The sequence below is a fragment of the Antechinus flavipes genome, chromosome 2 (genome assembly GCF_016432865.1).
Source record: "Antechinus flavipes isolate AdamAnt ecotype Samford, QLD, Australia chromosome 2, AdamAnt_v2, whole genome shotgun sequence".
NCBI lineage: Eukaryota > Metazoa > Chordata > Mammalia > Dasyuromorphia > Dasyuridae > Antechinus > Antechinus flavipes.
The window spans coordinates 494,473,901-494,495,502 of NC_067399.1; the positions used below are offsets into that span (position 1 = coordinate 494,473,901).

The following is a 21,602-nucleotide window of genomic DNA, read 5'->3' on the forward strand; positions in this document are numbered from 1 at the left end:
ACTGAATCCTGTTACATTTGTGTCACAGAATCATGGGTAAACCCTTCTGGGCAGAAGTCTCAAATGGAAAGCTCTGCCTTTGATGTTTTCCTTATGGTCTCTGGGGTAGAAAAGTATGAACTGATGAGGATATTGCCAGTTATAATCAGGAATGCTACCAGCCCTTTTGCTCCACTACAAACCTCCACAGCAGGTTCATTTCTCCACTACAAATGAAATCTGGATGTCAAAGCCCCACAGATGCCAGAACTTTCTCTTGACACACATTTAAACTTTTACTGTGATCTTAAACACCAAAGGCCCAGCAATGGCATAAACTTGACTTAGGCAGATCTGAAGGCAAAAGCCACATACTCCCTTGCAATTTAAAATTGCCTTTTAATTGCAAAGTATCAAGGATCACCTCATTTCAAGTTTTACTTGGAATGTAATTCAAATTTTTGGACTCCTTCTCAAGCCAGTGACAATCTTTTTAAACATTCAAAATATTTTTTATAAGCACAGCATCTACTATATTATAGGTTCTGTGCTAAATACACAGTAAAATATGTACATGTAAGTACACAGCTACTATCTCATAAGGAAAAACCCTATAAGGTAAGTGCTATTATCCCATTTTACTATTGAGGAAGATGAGGCAAACAGGGTAGGTGACTTATTAAGGGTCACACAGTTACAAGAGTTCGAGGCCAGATTGGAACTCTGGACTAACTGACTCGAGGCCCTGTGCTGCTCCTGGGGACCAACACCAAAGCTACTACAGAGTGGGTTCTTTTAAAATTCCATTTTCACCCCTGATGCTTACTCTACAGGTGTAGTCACTTAATATCTCCAGGCATTTTCATCTGTGAAAGGACTGGGCTGGATGGCTTTTTAGGTGCTTAGAGACCTGTGACCTTATGGTCTAAAAATCTATAATGCTTTCAGCCAATCCCCTATCAGACTGGTATCAGACAAGGGGAGAGATACTGTCTTAGGTTAAACAATGCCACCTTCAGCATTAACCCAGTGCTGGTTGCCCAAATTTAATGAATTCAAGGCTCCAACTTTGTTTTGGTGGATAACTTTCAAGCCTCTTGTCAATAACCCAAGAGACTGAAAAGCCTAAATGTAATAGCTAGTTTCCAGCAAAGCTGCCCTCAAAGGGACGTCACAGGCCACTCCCAGTACTTACCACCAAAGGCCAGGGTACCATGTAGAGTTTCAAATGGAGTTGCCACACGTAAATGACAAAGAAGATGATTGTCACCAGCCAGAGGAAGACTGCTACAAACATCACCCAGCCATAGATTGAGTAGTAGTGATATGGGGTGTCTGCAATCAGGGCCCAAGCCAGCAAACCCACCACCTGGAAGGAAAGAACAAAAACACAGAATCAGGAGTCAGATTTCCCTCCAGATGGAACATGGCCAGGACTGGGAGGTGGGAAGTGGTATAGATGTTTAAGCCTCTGTGCCAGTTACTATCCTTTATTCTCTCAGACTCATTGGGCAGTAGGAAGGATCTAGCAGTAGTATCATTTTATGAACAGAGAGCCAAAGATCTAGAGCATTCATGGTCACACCTTAGAAGGGACCTACCGTTATGGCACAGTTCTCTCTTACTGTCCTGACTCAAGTCTCCCTAATTATCTTGACCCAGTCCTAAGTTAGTTTCTCTGCTTCAGTTTATAAAAACCAGCTCAAAGCTCAGTCCTGCAAAACTTCCCCTTCCTCTTTATCAGAATACTTGATAAGGATAAAAGATCTTATGTTTTAGAATATCAGAATGCCTTTCCCCATCGCAAGCTACCAGAATGTCAGATACCATCTTATAAAGATGCCTCTCCCCAACTACCGGTTGGTCATCCCATCCCCTGTGCCCTGTCAGAACCAGATTGTCACAGTCCCGTTCCCCTCTCAGCACCCTGACTCCGCTCCTGCCTCGGTCTACTCCCTGAGTCTGAGCCATGTGTCTATAGGTCATTGAGAACTCACATTGTTTGCTGGATTCTTGGAGACGATAGTCTCATTCAGCCCTGGGACCAAACCATGGATCCATTTGGTCCCAGTAAATCTCTCCCATTAAATAAATTATTAAATACTCTCTAATCTCTATCTTGCCTCAGTTTCTCCATTACAATATCACCTGGAAACCTGGCTTCCCTGCCAGAGATCTGGCTAGATTTAGGAACACCAGCATGTTAGGTACTAAAAAACCCAAAGGAACTGATTTCACAGTAACAAGGCCCTCCTTGGACATAATACTCTCTAGCCTTATCCTGCTGGGTTCATGTGAATTATGGCAAAATGGCCTCCTTGAAGCCTCAGTTTCCTCATACAATTGGGAGGTAGGAGAGGTTGTACCAGGTTACCTTTATGCTCTCTTTCAGCTCTGACATTGTATGTTCAACTTGAGTGAATTTGTGACTAAGTGACAGAGACAAGCAGCCCCACATAGCATGATCCTGTCAGTGCTGGTTGCTTCTGGTAAAATGAACCACAATGAGCTGGGCAGATAACAGCATCTGAGGTCTTGGGAGCCCAGATAAACCAGTTGTGTTTGAGCTCTAACAAAAAGCAAAAGCTTGAAGTTAAGTTTTTAACTTTCTAAAGCTAAAAGAAATCCATACCAATAGTGGGATGCCGCATAGAAGCCCACTGACTGGCAAACAAATTATGGCATAAGAATGTCTAGGAACACAGAAATGATTGTGGAGATTTCAAAGGAACTTGGGAAAACTTGTATGAAGCAATACAGAGGGAAGAAGACAGTGATAACGGAGTTGTACACAACGGCTACACTGTAAATAAAGCTAGCAGAAGCAGCAAAATTGGCCAAATATAGTAGTCAATGTTGGTGCCATACTGTTAAAAAGGATACATCCTTTTCACAATTGAGTTAATGATTGGGGGGTAGGATGGAATATGCTTTGGAGGGAGGTTTGTGGGTTGGTATGGGTTGGTTTTTTAACATCTGTAGTGATAACAAAAAAATGCAATTCAATCTTAATGAGGTTAAAAACACTAGGCTTAGTGGACCAAAGTCAGGGTTTCAACCTTAGTTTTCCTTACTCCACGGCCAGTTCTCTCCACTATGCCATAAGGTTTCTTATGTACTATTAAAAAGAAGCAAAGCCACCAGCAAGATTTTAGGATCTCTTCAGCTCAAGCTTCTAATTATAAGGAAACTGTCTGAAAAAAAGTTGGGTTCAATAGTCTTTGGGGGGGGGAGGGGAAGAACTGAAAAATCTGTTGAAGTAGAGCCCAAACTCTCTTCCTCACAGGCCCTTAAGCAGGGGTCTTCAAACTTTTAAAATAGGGGGCCAGTTCACTGTTCCTCAGACTGTTGGAGGGCTGGACTATAGTAAAAACAAAAACTTTGTTTTGTGGGCCTTTAAATAAAGAAACTTCATAACCCTGGGTGAGGGGGATAAACGTCCTCAGCTGCTGCATCTGGCCCGTGAGGACCCCTGCATAATGCTTTAACATAGCAGTATTGAGGGAGCTTAACTTTTCAAAATGATACTAGTATTTTTCTGGAATTTTGAAAAAGTTTCTCATGCAATAAATATACATATAACCCACACAAATCTTTGGGGGGGGAAGGAAGAGGAGGAACACTCCATTTTTTAAAGTATAAAGCAGTTCCCAAGACCAAAAAGTTTGAGAACTGTTGTTTTTAACAGCTGCCAGTTAAAGGGAAATCCAGTCCTTAATATGGATCATCTATAGGGACAGGTGCAAAGAAGCCTGCTACCATCCCCACTCTTCCTGCTCTTATTGGTTCTCCAAAGTTCTGAGTTGGAAGGAACTTTAGAGGCTCTCAGTTGCTAGCCCATACCTAAACTTTACCCTTTTCAAGGCCCACATCTTTCACTTTAGGGAGAACAATGATAACCTGAAGATCACTCAGAGAAAATAATGAGGATTGGAAGATCCTCCAGATCATGCCATATGAGGGATTGGGGGTGTTCAGTCTGGAGAAGAGAAGACTTAAATATAATTACCTTCAAAAATTTAAAGGGCCAGTATGTGGGAGAAGGATTAGATTTTGCCAGTCTCTGAAGAGAAAAATTTGCACCAATGGGTAGAAGTTGCAGAAGTTGGGCCTAATTTAAGGAAGAACCTTGTAACAATTAGAACTACTCCCAAATGGAATGGGCTAAGGAGATAAGTTCTCCCTGATCAAAGATTGCTGAATAAAGACTGGATGATCACTTGTCAGTAAAATATGTAGTAGAGGAAATTCTTGTTCAGAAAAAAAGGGAAGGAAAGCAAGTTTCCAGAGAGCAAGATAAAGAATAATTCAGAGGACAAAAGGATTGTGGTACAGAATCAAAGACTCATTGGAGACTAGAGAGCATGGAATTATGATAGATTTATAGTAGGAGAATTCAAGGCCTCAGAAACAAGAATGGAGAAGGCAGACTGAAAGTCACAGACAGTTGAGGATTGACAATCTATTTCCAGACCTGTTTTGTGGAATTGTGTGAGGATGATAACCTTCTCCCTTTGGGAACATATGGCAAGAGAAAGCTGTATCAGTCAATAAACACTTATTAAACACCTACTCTGGTGCCAGGCCTGGAGAAGGAAATGGCAAATCACTCTAAGGCAAGAAACAGTCCCTACTCCCAAGGTACTCAGTCTAGTGTGGAAGACAACAGGAAAACTACATACAAAATATCCACAAGATAAGAAATCAAAGGAGGGAAGGCGCTGGCATGAAAAGGGATCAGAGAAGGCTTCTTGGAGGAGGAGGACTTTAGCTGGACTTTGCAGAAATCCAGGAGGTACAGAGGAGGAAGAAGAGCATTCTAGCTAGGGGAGATGGTGCAAATGCCCAGTGTAGAGGCGGAGTGCCTTGTTTGAGGGACAGCTGGGAGTCCAGTGTCATGGAATGGCAGAATTCGGAAACAGGAGAAGCCTGGTGAAAGATTGGAAAGGTAGGAGGCCAGGCTATGAAGGCTTCAGATACAAATGGAGGATTTCGTATTGCTCTCAGCAGGGATGGAGAGCCACTGGAGCTTAGTAGCAGGGGGAGGAGATATGGGTGAAGTGGTCCAAACTGTACTTTAGGAAGATCTATTTGACAGCTGAATGGAGGATGGCATGGAGTGGTGAGACCTGAGGGAGCCTACTGAAACCGTCCAGGTAGGAGATGATGAAGGCCAGGATCAGGCTATTAGAGGAAAAGAGGGGAGAGCGTGACAGATATTAGCAGAGTAAAATCGATAGACCTTAGCAAGAAGGGGACATGGGAGTGGAGGAGAGAGAGGAGTTGAGATTGAGATCTAGGTTTGAGCCTGAGTGACTGAGGATGGGGTACCCAGTCAGTGACATTTCATAGCAGAAGCACTACAAATACACTTCTCTGTGTTTGTTTATACTGTCATTTCTCAAAATCTCAGGTCAATTCTATCACAGTCCATCTTCTTTCTCCAAGAGCAGGGAATTTCCTTTGCCTTTCTTTGTCACTCAAGCACTTAACACAGTGCCTAGGACATAGTAGGCCCATAATAAATGCTTAATAACTCATTGACTTCACCTATAAAAGAGAAATAATAGCCTCTGTCTAGCTTTTGTTCATTAAGAGTATCATAAGACATCAATGGCTGTGAATAGTCATTTCAGTCATATCTAATTCTTCATGATCCAATTTGGGATTTTCTTGGCAAAAATATACTGGAGTGGTTTGCCATCCTTTTCCCTAGCCCATTTAACAGATGAGAAAACTGAGGTAAACAGGGTTAAGTGATTTGTCCAGGATCACATCATTAATAAGTGTCCAAGCCTGGGATTTGAATTCAATTCTTCCTGACCCCAGGTCTCATGCTCAGTCCATTTCAACATCTAGCTGCCCTTTCTAACAGTAAGACACTAAATTAGCATGAGTTAATATCATCACTGGAGTATCATCCCCATTTTAGAGGTGAGAAAACTGGGACCGAGAGAAATAATGCTTCAGGAAACAGGAGGAAGACAAATGTGAAGTTCAAGGCTGTGGCTGGAATGTGGGAAACATTCCCACATGTGGGATTAGAGAGAGATATCTTGAGATAGGCTATGTGTGCCGTAGGCTCCAGGCCTTCAAAGCTGCACATGGGCAGGGCTGGCAGTGATACCCCTTTGGCACAAATCACTCTTTCCACTCCAGCTTTCCTAATACCTGACCCAGGTGAGATTTCTGCCTCAAGGCAGGTTTCTTTTAATGATTTAACCCGGCAAACCGGTTTTCCTGCCTACCCCCTACCCCAGAATTCATGGATCCCTAAATACCCCTCAGACACTTTCACCCAGATCTCTCTCCCCCAAGCATCCACTCCCCTTAATATACAGACCAGCCCCTTGGAGTACCACTCTGGGACCAGATTCCTTGACTAGACTTAGCTGTCAGATCACACTGGCCCTGCTGGGGTAAACATAAGGAAGGCTTCACTCCAGGGAAGCTGGATGCGGGCCAGCTCCTCCTAGCTGCTCTGGTTTCTGAAAGGGAGGGTCACTGCGGACATGACACGGGAAGTGGATCAGAGAACCCGAGTTCAAATCCTGACTCAGGTCACTTATGGGCAAAGTAATTTAATCTTCTTATGCCTCATTTTCCTTATCTATAAAATGAGAATGGACTAAGTGACCCTTGGAATCCTTTCCAGCAAGCTCTAGGTCTATGTTCCTATGATGCCCTTCCCACAGGCCTTCAGCTTCATGGGAAAAGTGGGAGAAGAATTCACCCTCTCTCTGGGCCTTCCTCCAAAACTGATGGCTTTGGGCCCAGCTGGGATCACTGGAACACTCTTCTCCCAATACCCCTAAAATCTAAGCTCCTAAAGCTTTCCCAATTTGACCCTAGGAACCCATGAGTAGGAGGGCAGAAGAGAAAAGGTTGGAAAAAAGAAAAACAACCCTTCCCAAATGTTTTTCTTGTTTAACTTGAAATTCTGAATTCTGAAAACATTTAGGATAAGGGATCCCTATATTGAGTGCTGGGCAGCTGTAGTGGAGAGAATACTGGGCCTGAAGCCAGGAGGACTCATCTCCCCAAGTTCAAATCCAGCCTCAGACATTCTATAGCTGTGTGACCCTAGGCAAATCACCTAATCCGTTTTTTGCTTCAGTTTCCTCCTCAGTCAAATGAGCCAGAGGATGTGGCCAACCAATCCAGTACCTTCCTAAGAAAACCCCCAAATGAAGTCTGGAAGAGCTGGACTCCACAACAAATAGTGAGGGCCTCCACTCCTCAAATGATTTTTTAAAATCTTGCCATGTTAAAATCCCTGGAATCAGATCATTACAGTCCCAAACAATGAGGGTAAACAAGCAGTGCAGTCCTGCTGACTGCACTGGGTAGAAGCCAGGGGAGAAGTAGAACTTTTGATAATGAAACAGATAAGGCCTTGGAGGAAAAAAAACAATCCACTTCTGCATGGCACTTTATGGCTTACAAAGCTTTGCTCCTATAGTGTGGTAAAACAGGCGAGACCTTTATTATTATCTCCATTTTTTAGACGAGGAAAATGAGTATGACAGCTCACAAAACTTGCCCACTGTCACTGACAAAGTTAATGGTGTGGCCACCAACCAACCCCCAGGCCTCTAGACTGCAGGAACTGGAGATATAAGCAACAAGTTCCCGTCCTTCCTTATCCCCTCCCTGGCCATTCTGAGACCACACCCAGAGGGCTCGGCTGGTGAGGTCACCACTATGGCTCCAGTGAAGCTTGGGGTCAGCTCCTGGGCTGGGGAACTTTTTTAAAAGCAGAGGCACAGATTTCTTAAAACAAACAAACAAACTTATTTTCTTTAGAGCAGTTTTTTTTAAAGGAACGATGAAATACTTTTTTTATCTTTTCATTGTTTACAATAAATATTAGATTCTTTAAAATATATTTGTTTATTATGATATATGACTGTGATAGATTACTTTTATGCTGTAAGAAATGATGAAGGGAATGCTTTCAGAAAAACCTAGGACTTACATAAAATCAAGTGAGCAGAACCAAATCATTGGACCCAGTAACAGCAATACTCTAATGATGATCATTTGTGAGAATCTCTGCTCAAAATCCATGATAGTTCCAAAATCTCAAGATGGAAAATGCTATCTACTTCCAGAGAGAAAACTACTAAATTCTGAGTACAGACTGAAACTTTTTTTTTCACTTTATTTTTCTTGTTTAAGAAAAAATGCAATACAACTAATATGAAAATGTTTTTCTTGATTTCATAAATATGTTGTTGTTTCAGTGGCGTCTGAATCCACATGACTCCATTTAGGGTTTTCTTGGCAAATATACTGGAGGAGTTTGCCATTTCCTTCTCCAGCCCATTGTCCAGATGAAGAATATAGGCCAACAGGGTTCATTGACTTACACTTCAGCGAGTAAGTGTGAGGCTGGATTTGAACTTGGGTCTTCCTGACTCCAAGTCTAATGTTCTATCCACTGAAGTACCTACAAGTGACTGCCTATAAATAGAATGGATATTATATTTCTTATCTTCTTAATGGGTAGGGGATGAGTGGAGGCAAAGAGAGAATTTGAAACTGTAAATAAAAATAAAAAATAAAAGCCCTGTCCAGCTCTATTAATAAAATAAAATTGTTTACACCTTTGTCTTTTCTCCTTGTCCAGCAGTATGTATAGATAGATAATAGATATAGATATATATTTATGTATGTTTATGTATAGATATTTGGCAGGGGGAGGATTATAATGGGCATCACAATAAATGTTAGGGTAACAATTCCAAATATAAGCTTTATGTTAAAGTAAGTTTTTTTCTTTTCCATTCTCCAATTGATAAATGGTCAAAGGATATGAACAGACAATTCTCAAATGAAGAAATTGAAACTATTTCTAGCCATAAGAAAAGATGCTCCAAGTCATTATTAATCAGAGAAATGCAAAATTAAGACAACTCTGAGATATCACTACACACCTGTCAGATTGACTAAAATGACAGGGAAAGATAATGATGAATGTTGGAGGGGATGTGGGAAAACAGGGACACTGATACATTATTGGTGGAACTATGAACGAATCCAGCCATTCTGGAGAGCAATTTGGAACTATGCTCAATAAGTTATCAAACTGTGCATACCCTTTGATCCAGCAGTGTCACTACTGGGCTTATATCCCAAAGAGATACTAAAGAAGGGAAAGGGACCTGTATGTGCAAGAATGTTTGTGGCACCCTCTTTGTAGTGACTAGAAACTGGAAACTGAGGGGATGCCAATCAATTGGAGAATGGCTGGGTAAATTGTGGCACATGAATGTTATGGAATATTATAGTTCTGTAAGAAATGACCAACAGGATGATTTCAGAAAGGCCTGGAGAGACTTACATGAACTGATGCTGAGTGAAACAAATAGAACCAGGAGATCATTATATACTTCAACAATACTATATGATGATCAATTCTGATGAATGTGGCCCTCTCCAGCAATGAGATGAACCAAACCAGTTTCAATTGTTAAGTAATGAAGAGAACCAGCTACACCCAGTGAAAGAACTCTGGGAAATCTGTGTGAACTACAACATAGCATTTCCACTCCTGTTTTTGTCTGCTAGAATTTTTCATTTCCTTCTCAGATTAATTTTACTTTATTTCTAAGTCCGATTTTTCTTGTGCAGCAAAAAAACTGTATGGATATGTATAGCTATATTGTGTTTAACATATACTTTAACATCTTTAACATGTATTGGTCTACCTGCCATCTATGGGAAGGGATGGAGAGAAGGAGGGAGAAAATTGGAACAGAAGGTTTTGGAAAGGTCAATGCTGAAAAATTACCCATGAATACATGGTACAGTAACACCATATAAATGTTCTCATTTTATTTACTTTGCTATCGGTTCATACAAATCTTCCCAGGTTTCTATGATTTTATAATTTCTTATGATGCAATAATATTCCAGTATATTCACATACCATCATGTTTTTAGCCAATCCTCAATAGAATGGCACCCATTTTCCTTCCAGTTTTTTGTCTCTACCAAAAAGTGCTACTATAAACAATTTTGTATTAACAGGATTTTTCTTTTTCTCCGTGATAAAATCTCTGAAACATTAAAAAAAAAAAAAAACGAACCCTCAAATATATACAAAGAATAAGACTAATTATAGGCCACATTTAAATTTTATAGTTACCAAAATGGCCTGCATATAGGTGCAGGAATCTTCTGTCACTCAGCTGGAAGATTCCTATAACAGTCTTTGTTTAGGGGTGGGCCAGATCTCAGGGATGGGGGAGAATTGAGTACTTGACCCAGGAAAGTCGTGGATCCCAAAGGACCCACCTAATGTCAGCAGCTTACTAGGCTTGACTGATTTCCACTAGCCTCTGTCCAGGCATCAAAAAATTAATTGACTTCTGTACTCAGGGGGACACTAAACTGAACGACCTCCTCAGCTCCCTTGTGCTTCTGCCAGTACTCTAATGCAGGCCCTCCTTACTTTACCTGTTTGGAAGATTGCACAGTCTGCTGATTAGTCTCCCTTCCTCAAACTCTCCCCACCCCAACTTCCATTCAGCCGCCAGAGTGATTTTCCTGCTCTGTAACTGATTGCCAGTGGCAGGAAGCGGGAATTCATATATTTTTCTCCTCTGAGCTCTGAATGGCTGTTAAGTTAGACTCCAGGCCTGGAGATGCAGCCAAAGGACCCGCTCTGAAAATGCCCAGGCGAGCCCGGGCCCGTGTCCGTGCCAGGCTTATCAGCTGTGGGACTTGGTTCTCCACCCCCCTCTGCAAAATGAGGCTGGATGAGATGATGGCCAGAGTTCCCACCTGCTCCGACAAGGTTTAACATTTGAACGTTCTAGGACCCTTTTTGAGCCGATACTGTGCTCCAAGGTCCCTTCCACCTCTGGATTCAGTGCATGGAATCCCAGTTCCCAGCCTGAGTTGGGGCAGAAACAGCATTGTAGTTTGGTCTGCTCTCCCCCTTCCTGCCCAGTGTTCTCTCCCTCCCACTTCTCTACAGCCATTTACTCAGAGGCTTCACATCACTGCAGAAACTGTTAATGTGCAGCCAGAGATCCAGAGGTGAAAGCCATGACCACCAGCAAAAAGGCAGACAAGAGTCCCCAGCTTCTGGGCGACAGCTAGGGCCATACATCCTACAAGGGGCTCAGACTTCATCCAAGGGCCGCCTTCCCGAGTCCTCCTTCGTGAGCCAGGGCCAGGGGGAAAAGCCAGGGCCATAAGGCTATCCCGGGGACAGCAAGGGGCAAACCATTCCCCTGTAGAGTGGGAAGCATAATCCTAGAATGGCAGAAGTGAAGAATTTTATGGAAAGAAACAGGCACAGAAGGAGACATTCTTGTCCAAGTTTACACAGGGAGTGAAGGCAAGAGTTGGGAATTCTCATCTTCTGGTCTAGCTTTCTAGCCAACACAATATACATATGTATGTGTGTGTGTGGAGAGACAGAATATGTGTTCAGAACCTCAGATCATTTAGTCCAACTCATACCTCACAGGAGTTTCCAATACATTGTACTTCATACTGGATGTTCAGTAGGCATCTTAAACTTAACATCCAAAACAGAATTCATTCCCCCTAAGCCTTGCCGCCTTCCTTATTATATTATTCCTAATAACTTCCTTATTACTATCCAGGACACTGAAGGGATTAGAATAATAAATGAAAGTGGGAACTGAGTGAACTACACTAACATGATCTTATAACTCGGCTATGGATCTAGCTTGGTTGCTTTGCTATTCAACTGTGGTGGAGCCCAATTTCTGTCTTGTGAGAAAAGCACATCATTCAATTATGGGAATGCTAAGGAAACCTCATTTCACTGTTTGAACCTGTGTGGTTGGGGAACTGGACCACCTCTATTTGCTGCTTGGAGACCTTAATTAAGGACCTAGATTATGCTGACCAGAAACCCAGTCAGATCCAAAGACTGATACAAGGAGTCTTCTCACAATTGTACATGTCAAGCAACTCCTATGTCTTATTAGAAAACTGATCGATCAGTTACTGTTTCCATGTCCCTTTGATTAAATACAGATGACTTGGGGAATGGGACACCCTTTCTTTTGATTTCAGGGAATTGCATCTGTTCTCTTTCTCCCTCCCGACTTGGAAAATCCCAAATCTTTCCTTGAATTAAGAAAACTAATTAATGGTTTTCTTTTAATTAATTGGTCTTATTTGATTGTTTTTAATGCATTATCTGTTTCCCTTCTATTCAAGGTCCAATGCCAAGCTGAAGAGGCCTGGTCCCAGTTTATTGAGCAACTGACACACATTGCATGATAAATCAATATGTTTAGAAGCTTGAACTTTCGCTTCCTCAGTCATTTCAGCTTTCACCTGCCACAGCACCATCATCTTATCAATCTCTCAGGTTTACAGCCAAATGTTATCCTTCACTCTTCACTCCCTTTGACCTTCCTCATCCAAACCAGTTGGCAAGACTGTCCAACATCTCTCATATATATTTTCTTCTCTCCTAGTATTGCCAATAATCTAATATAGGCCCTCATTACTTTACCTATTTGAAGTATTGCAATAGACTGTGATTAATCTCCCTCCCTCGAGCCTTTCCCCTCTCCAATCCAATTTCCATTCAGACACCAAAGTGATTTTCCTAAAATGTAGGTCTGACTTTGTCTCTTTCCCTTTCCCTCCCCTCCTCTCCCATTCAATAAATTCCAATGGCTCAAGGATCAATTCAGAATCCTCTATTTGGTTTTCAAAACCCTTCACAACTCAGCTCTCCCCCATTCCTGTTTTTCCAGTCTTCCCACACCTTACTCCTCACTCACTGTATATTCTTCCATACTAGGATGCTAACCTCCTTGGTGTTCCATGAATAAGATACTCTATCTTGGCTCTGAGCATTTTTTCTGGCTTTCTCCAAGCCTAGAATACTCTCCTTCCTCATCTCAGTCTCCTGACTTCTTTCAATTTCCAGCTAAAATGCCATCTTTTTTCCCCTCTGCTTCTGCCTAGAGAAGACAAATAGCTAATATCTTATCGTTACTTAGTTGGCTTAATTCAGAATCACTCTTCGCTTAAAGTTTTTTAAATTTATGGAAGTTAATTTGTAGTCTTTATGTACGTCATTTATTTTACTACATTGTTTTATATTTTTAAAAAATTCCATCTTTTACAGGAAGCCTTTCAGACCTTCTTTATTCTAATGCTGTCTCTTTTAAAAATTATTTACTATTTTTCCTATATATAAACTATAGTTTACTATATAAACTATATAGTTTATTCATACATATTTGTTTGTTTATTCTCTCCTATTAAATTGTGATCTTCTTGAGAATAGGGACTGTCTTTTGATTCTTTGTATAACCCCAGTGCTTAGCACAATGCCTGGTACATAACTAGGCATGGGGGCAGCTAGATGGTTCAGTAGATAGGGCACAGGATCTGAGTTCAAAGTCAGCCTCAGACACTTAACTCATCCTATCTGTGTAACTCTGGGCAAGTCACTTAACCCCAATTGCCTCAAAATACAAACAAAACACATACTAGGCATGTATGACTTGATAAATGACTAACTTTATAAACAAGTGATCATTCACCTATGACCCAAGGGCCCCCAGTATACTGGATTTACATGAACTGAGAGGTATCTGTGAAGGTCACTTTCAGCTAAAAATCATTCCCTCCACCTGCAGTTACTGCAGGAAAATGCTATACACTTGTGTTATGGTTTGTATTTAGACTGAATAAAAAAAGTCCCCAGCACTTACATAAACACTCCAAGTAACACATGCAAGTAGCATAGGAAATAACTAACTTATTTCATTCCAAGGACAATGCAGAGATAGAAAAGACTATCGGAGTTCATACACTGAGTCTTACACTTCCCTTCCCCCCTATTTCCAAGACTCATAATTCCACCCTGTGGCTTGGACTTCCTCTAGAAATTGCTGAACAAACAACACCCTTCCTCTGGAACCTGCAGTTAAGAGTCAACTACATACTTTCCAAGTAGGATGATGTTCAGGAACTTTGTGGATCATCACTTTCTTTCTTCAAGGAAAATACTACGTCAGAAAAGTGCCCTCCTCTCTCAAGAAGAGTTAATCCCTGAACTACTAAAATTGTTACTGATGTTCAATCATTTTTAGTCACATTCCATTTTTTGTGACCCCACTGAGGATTTTCTTAGCAAAAATACTGGAATGTTTTATCCTTTCCTTCTCCAGCTCAGTTGACAGATGAGGAAACTGAGATGGTGTTAAATGACTTGTCCAGTGTAATACTACTAACTAAGTGTCTAACTAATTGCTCACTACTAAAATCAGGAATTTTCCACTTTAGACACTGCAAGCACATATATTTGTGTCTATTTTTGTAACAAACGTCTTATTCTCTACCATCTCTTAGTCTGAGAAAATCAATTCTTAAAAACTTAAGTCTCAGTCACTTTCTAGTTTTCCTCACAGCTCCAGAACAAAGTTCTACTCTATTACCTGCTGGTGTGGAAATTCAGGAAAGAGAAAATTAATCTGTTTTATTAATTGTACAGAGCACAGAGAAGCCATCTTGATAAGAGTTTATCTTCCAATCAGCAATCATCAGGAGTGTGTCCTCAGAGCAAGGTGTCAGTGGGCAGGAGGTGCCCCAAATGTCTCCCAGTCAAGGTGACTGGGAAATTAATGAAGCTGACAAATTGCCTCTGACCAAAGCCCCTAGTGTCTAGGGAGAGGGAAACCCACTCATTTTAATGCAACTTTTAGACAGCTCTTATTGGAGAAATTTTCCTTATTCCAGTGTCGTAATGGAGTTATGATCTCATCAATGTATATACCTGTTCTATGGTGGGACCAAAACCCACCATGCCTTCCCACCTTGAGAAATTCTTGTTCCTGTCCTCCCATATATAAAGATTCCACTCAGCGTGCTATGGGTCTACTCTGCATCTTTTGAAATCATGAGGATGGTAGTGATGCACCTGGGCTGACCATTGGTTATATTTGTCACTATCACTATGTGATCAGCTACACTTTTTTTTTAATCATATATTTCTTTGATCACAATTCTAACACTGCTTCTCTCATATAATTGCTCATTTGTGACACAATACAGCTTACTCATGCCTTCTAAGCACACCAACATTGTCCTTGCAGTGATGTTTACTTCATCATAATTCAGTGGAAGAATATTTATGTTAAAATAGAATATCTTTGTTTTAGGAAGAAAACAGGTTATTTAAAAAAAAAAAAAGAACTTTACAATTTCTCAAGAGTAATCCAATTTCTGTTCAGTTCTATATTCAATTCATCATACATTTGCATATTCTGTCCAAAATATACATATATATATATACTTTGTAAACTGTCCATTCAATTACATTTCATAGTCTATTCTAAACGATAGGCAAGTTTCACCCGTGTGGTTTTGGTGGTAGTGGTGTTTTTGATAGGCCAAACCCTTTTAAGTGACAAATTAAGATAATTCCAGGTTTGATGCAATCAGCATAACATCATCTACAAGTGAAAATGACTATAGAAAGAACTAAGCATTTTTAGGGAATCTCTCTTTGACTTGAACTTTTCACTGCATCTCATTCTACACCTACAATAAAGTCAAACACTATTTGTTTTCTTCAACATCATTTCCACTTCTCTGAGACTATAAAGCTAGAGTCCAAATGTGGTGGCTCCACTGCCTTTGATGGTGAAAGGAACTCGTTATCTGACAGAAAATTCTCACCTATCTTTTCCATCTGTTTGTTGTTTCCCTTCTAGTCTCATCTTTTATTCAAGTCCATGGGATGGCTTTGATCACTTGCATCTCTTTAAACTTCTTTCCCCTTTTCCCTTCTCTTTTTAATGAGGTGATATTGCTTATGCTCTTCCACCATCTTTTTTCCACAAAATTTACAAAGAAGTTTATTTTCTAAACCAGTGTTGACCTTGACTATCTTTTCTTTCTGCTTAGCAAACTGATTGAAAGTCTGATGATGAGGTGGCTTGTAATTCTTTTGGTCTCCGTGTTTTGGTAACTGATTTATCAGTTTTCTTCCATTTCAATGCATTTGATTACTACTAGAAAACTCTAAACTCTGGAGTGAGAGAACAGCCTGAGGAAAATACCAGCTCCTAGAAGACTATATTATGAGAGAATTGCTAGAGGAAGACACTGATTAGTTGAGAACTGATTAAAATAAAAGCTGCTCTTGGAGTGAGTGACTTTATCACGTTATCACGTGATTTATCACGGTTAAACTTCATTACAAAATTATTACAATTATTGCCAATGTCCTTTCCTCTATTAGTTTCCTATTTTGGAGGGCATTAATAACTTGTTTAAATAGATTATGTTGGAGTTTTTATTTATGCAATATAATTTTTATTCTTCGATTAGTTTTATATTTTCATGTAAAATTAATATCCATCGAAACAAATTTAATAATATATTTCCCCCTCACTTTCTACAAGTAGTAAATCTTATCTCTCTATCCTTTCTTTCCATTTTTGTCTAGCTAATGTTTTAAGATTGTACTCCTCATTTTTAGAGTCTCAGTCTTCTGAATAGGCAGCAAAAACTTTTCAGAGAAGACATAGCTACATTAATGTGATATTAATATTATTGAGCAAATGTTAATGCTGGTTAGGAACAACTACAGTTTTAATTATCATTCTCTTTCATATGAAAAGATCCTGGAAAAGCGATCCAATTTATTGTGGAAGAGTCACTCACTCCAAGAGCAGCTTTTATTTTAATCAGTTCTCAACTAATCAGTGTCTTCCTCTAGCAATTCTCTCATAATATAGTCTTCTAGGAGCTGGTATTTTCCTCAGGCTGTTCTCTCACTCCAGAGTTTAGAGTTTTCTAGTAGTAATCAAATGCATTGAAATGGAAGAAGCTGGAAAAATCTGATTTTCCTACAGATCCCACTTCTTTTAGAGTTGCTCTTTCTTCCTCAGAGTACTCAAATAAATGCTTCATACTTAGAAATACTCAGTATAATGATTTCAGGTATTTCCTCATACAATTTTAACTTTTCATCAAGCTCAGCAATCTTGCTATAAATTATAGTTACCTGCTCCTTACATTTCTGATCTTTTTCCCCCCCTTCCAAGAATCCTTTTAAAAGTCATCTCTTTTCCTCTCTTTCCCCCCCCCCCCCCACAAGACCAGAATTTCTTTTACACAGGGTTGAAGTTTCATCATTTGCTCTGCTGGTTTCTGATTCAATGGTTTCATCTTCTTCTTCAGGTTTTACCAGACATTATTTTCCATCTTCTGGAAAGCAAAAAAGTATCTGAGGTTGACTCACTCCTGCTACAAATGTCCCCAAGGATGTTAAGAGCTTGCCCAAATGCTCAGATCCACCCTAGAGAGTTTCCCAGAAGCCTCTTGTGGCCCCAAAGGTATCTGCACACAAGTCATCCTGTATTAATTTAAATCTTTGTTTTACCTAGATTTAGACAACTGATTCAGATATGGCAGCTTTATCAATAACAAGTTATTTCTATTTCCTGTCCATCAAAATATAATTACATTTTTTGTAATATTATTCAGTACTCCCTAAATCTAGCACTTTGCAATTTTTTTTTTGAAGAAAGTAATCATTATGTATACCGAGAAGCTTCCATGAATTACATAATTCTTCAGTTTCTCTCAGTTCTTCCTCCTGAACAATATATATATATATATATATATATATATATATATATATATATATTTATTTTATTTGTCTATGCTCACCTTTGTACTGAAGTTTTAATTTTAATTTGGAAGGTCCTATCAAATTGTTTTTTTGTTTTGTTTTCAAGTTCCAATATAATTTCTATATCTCTTTCATCTTATGAAACAAAATAATTGCAAAATGTGGGAACCAAAGTCCTATGAAATGATATTTCTTTATCATATGCTAAAAATCTCACCACTCCAATATGCTTTTCTTAAAGACCAAACCCACCTCTGCAAAGTCTGTCAAGATTTTTTTGCCTCTTGATTTTGGTTCAATTTTCGGTCACTTGCATTTCTGCCACCTATATCTTTATTCACGACATTAATAAAAATATTGAGCTAGCAGAAGTTCAAGCAGAAATCCCTGAGACACTCCACTAGAAAGCGCTTTGATCCAGTCAAACTATCTTGAATCTATCTAGCTATTTTATCACCTCAAATAATGTGATGGGCTTTATCAGATACTTTACCAAAATCCAAGTGAAATGTAATTATAGCATTCCCTTTATCTACATAAGCTTGTCAAAAAAGAAAAGGAAATTTATGAACTTTGAAAAAATCCAATTTATTTTTAATTGATGTGTTATTTTTGCATCATATCTCCAATTAAATCCTGTCTCCCTTCCTTAACCAGCAAATCATTCTTTGTAACAAAATTTTAAAAGAAAGATGAAACATTTTGTCCCAAAGAAAATTTGACATATATAGAGCCAATATAGAGGCTAATTTCAAGAGACTCAATAAGAACAAACTATTTGTTTTATATGTAAAAAATGTAAACCATATGTTAAAGATTATTATGAGTAACTGGGTAGTTTAAAAGAAAGATTGGGACAGAACTGAGTATGATGTGACTCTAAGAAGCAAAACTGTGTAGGAAAAGGTAAAAACAGTAATTATGATAAATGAATGAGGTATAAGAACTGACACAGGAATTAGATGGGTGAGGAGGACTGATAGTTCTGAAATCCTAACAAGGTTGGGAATGAGTTAAAGAGGGAATTTATATATATATATATATATATATATGTAAATGTATATATAACACCCTCCAAAACCTAGAAATAAATGAAAGGGGGAGGGGAAGAAGATAAGTTAGGGTATAGAAGGGAGAGCCAGATAAAGAGGAGGGGAAAGATAGGGTGTCCAGGTGGGGGAGAAGGAGATAAGCAATAAGTAAGGGCAAGTAAATGGTCATAAGTAATATAAAGCAGAAGAGTTAGAAGGGTTAAGAAATGAGAAATAAAGACAATAATGATGATCAGGGGTAGAATTTATTAGAAAAAAAAGTAGGGGTAGTAATGATTAATCTCAGAGTCGAAGTTTAAAAAGAATCAAGAGAGAAATCTATATACAATGTCTTCTATTACATATGTTTTCTTGAAATGGAAGTTTAGTGTTATTTATTTAGAATCCTCATGGATGTTCTACTGTGCACATGACAAGATCTTTTTTTCTTTTTCTGTCTTTCTTTTCTATTTTGTATTTAACTTTTTTTTTTTTTTTTTGCTGAGACAACTGGGATTAAGTGACTTGCCCAGAGTCACACAGCCAGGAAGTGTTAAGTGTCTGAGACCAGATTTGAACTCAGGTCCTCCTGACTTTAGGGCTGGTGCTCTATCCCCTGTGCCACCTAGCTGCCCAGTGTAACTTATTCTTGATGAAACCTTGGCTCTCTACAACCACTGCTTTCTTTTCTAGATATTCACTAACTACCTTTTTAATATAAGTCCTAGAATTTTTTCCTGGAACCAAATTCACTGTATTTCCTTTTTTATAGATTCCTTTCTTGCCACTTTTTTTTGTTTTGTTTTGTTTTGTTTTGTTTTGTTTTTTTGGAGAGGAGGGGCCTATTGCTTTTCTCTAATTGTACAGCACTCCTCAAGTTCTCCAATCTTTCCAGGTCATTGGCAGTAGCTTAGTAATTATAACCACTTGTTTTTCAGGTCCCTAATTCATCAGGATCAAATGATTTAAACTCGTTAAGGGTATCAACCTATTCACTTCCTATTTCTCTTTATATTTGGTTTCAAACACTTTATTAGTCATTTTGTCCCTTTCAGATAGTCACCCTCCAGGGCCAGGCTGAGCAGCTCTGCCTTCTCTCCGTCCTGAGGGCCATTGGTGAGAAGCTTGCCCATGGGAGGGGCCCCGGGAGCTCTGCAATCAAATCCTTATCTTCCTTGTACATTAGTAGAGATAAGTAATCAGGCAGCCAAGTATGGGACCAGGGCCAGGAGGATTCATGGAATTTTAGCATCCATGCAGTCGACTTCATTTTGTGGAGGAGAACTCTGAAACTCACACAGAAAGGACCTCCGGAGGCCCGGGAATCAGCGGGAGGGGGATGGGGAGAGGTCTGCTCCAGAAGCAGTGCTTCCTCCCTTTTCCTTGGGACCTTTCCACCACATGCAGGACGGTGTCTCTCTCGAAGCTGGCCACATCATGCTGGCTGAGTCGTCAGCCTGTTCTGCAGCTCCCCACTTGTCTGCCAATTGGGCACCATCCCTACCACATCCAGCGGCAGATCAGTTATTGTCTTCCACTTATAAACATTTTTTAAGCACTGCAGAAGGCCTAAACACGGAGGTAAACTAAAACAGACATTGTTTTCACGGAATTTACAATCTATTGGGCACAAGACATATAGAGATGTATGTATAGGTGGTGCAGTAAATAGAGCACTGGTCAGAAAAACCTCAGTTCCAAGTCCAAACTCAGGAACTTTTGAGCTGGGCCAGTCATGTGATCTCTGTCTTTCTCAATTTCCTTATCTGCAAAATGGAGATAATAGCACCTACTTCGATTTGTGGCAAATGAAGTAATAATTGTAAAGTACTTATCATAGTGCCTGGAACATTAGTAACTGTTATATAAATTTTAACTATTATCATTTTTATTGTTATTATTAATTATTTTTATTTTTATCTATATATTATTTATATTTATTTAATATATAATTTTATATTATAACCATTTCTATATTTTATTATATTAATAATATGATAATTTATGTTCATATTATATTATAATAATATTATTATTAAGATTTATGTGACTGAGTAAAATAAGTGAAAAGGTATCCAGATAAAGGCTGGCTAGGCGAAACTTGGGGACAGAAAAAAAAAAAGATTACTTTCTTCAAAAAAGGAAAATTTTAGTTGATCTCTTTTGTTTTTTGTATTATCTTCATTTCCAAATGTCTTCTCCTCCCTATCCCAATAGGGTCATTCTTTGTAACAAAAATTTAAAAAGAAAGAGAAGAGGGGAATATCCATTCAGCAAATCTAGCCAACTTTCCAATCAAGTCTGAAAATATAGGAAATATTTCTTACCTACAATCTCACACATCTGCAAAGAGATCAGATAAGTGCATTTTCTCCTTTCTTTTCTCTGGGGAAAAACTTACTTGCTATATTTACACAGTGACTAGTTTAAAAAAAAAAAAAATCATTTAGCTAGCTGCAGGAAGAAATGGCACCTAACTCCAGTCTTGAAGGAGATTAAAAATGTCAGCAGATGTTGGTTGGTAGGGAGGTCCAGTTGAGGCAACAGCATGAGACAGCCAAGCCAAGAAGCCTATATATCAGTAAGACACCAGGGAATGGGAGCATGCCTTTGGATCACATAGTATTATGTGAAAGGGAGTGGTATGAGATAAGGTTACTAAGGTAGGCTTGGATAAAAATTAGGTCCCTTACATTACGAGTTACTGTTAAATTCTTTTCAGAGTTGAACCACTGACAGATCATAAGAATCTCCAAAGGCCTTGAACTCTTTAATTCCCTTCATTTTACATATGTGAAAACTGATGCCCAATAGAGTGCCTTGCTGGGGTAATCTTTGGGTCTCGAGTTCTTCAGAGAGGGTTACCTAGACTTGGGGTGCTGGGCCCGATAATCTCTCATCTCCACCCCAGACTCCCAGGCTGGCTCTAGGAT

The 21,602-nt window shown here is 39.4% G+C and overlaps 1 protein-coding gene across 1 annotated transcript in view; it reads right to left on the minus strand.

Moving 5' to 3' along the window:
• The window catches only part of PLLP (plasmolipin), a 35,973-nt gene that overhangs the window by 4,413 nt on the left and 9,958 nt on the right, over window positions 1-21,602 (minus strand). Inside the window, exon 2 of the mRNA XM_051979899.1 lies at window positions 1,175-1,348. Coding sequence (XP_051835859.1) covers window positions 1,175-1,348 — 174 coding nt within the window. The remainder of the gene's footprint in view (window positions 1-1,174; window positions 1,349-21,602) is intronic.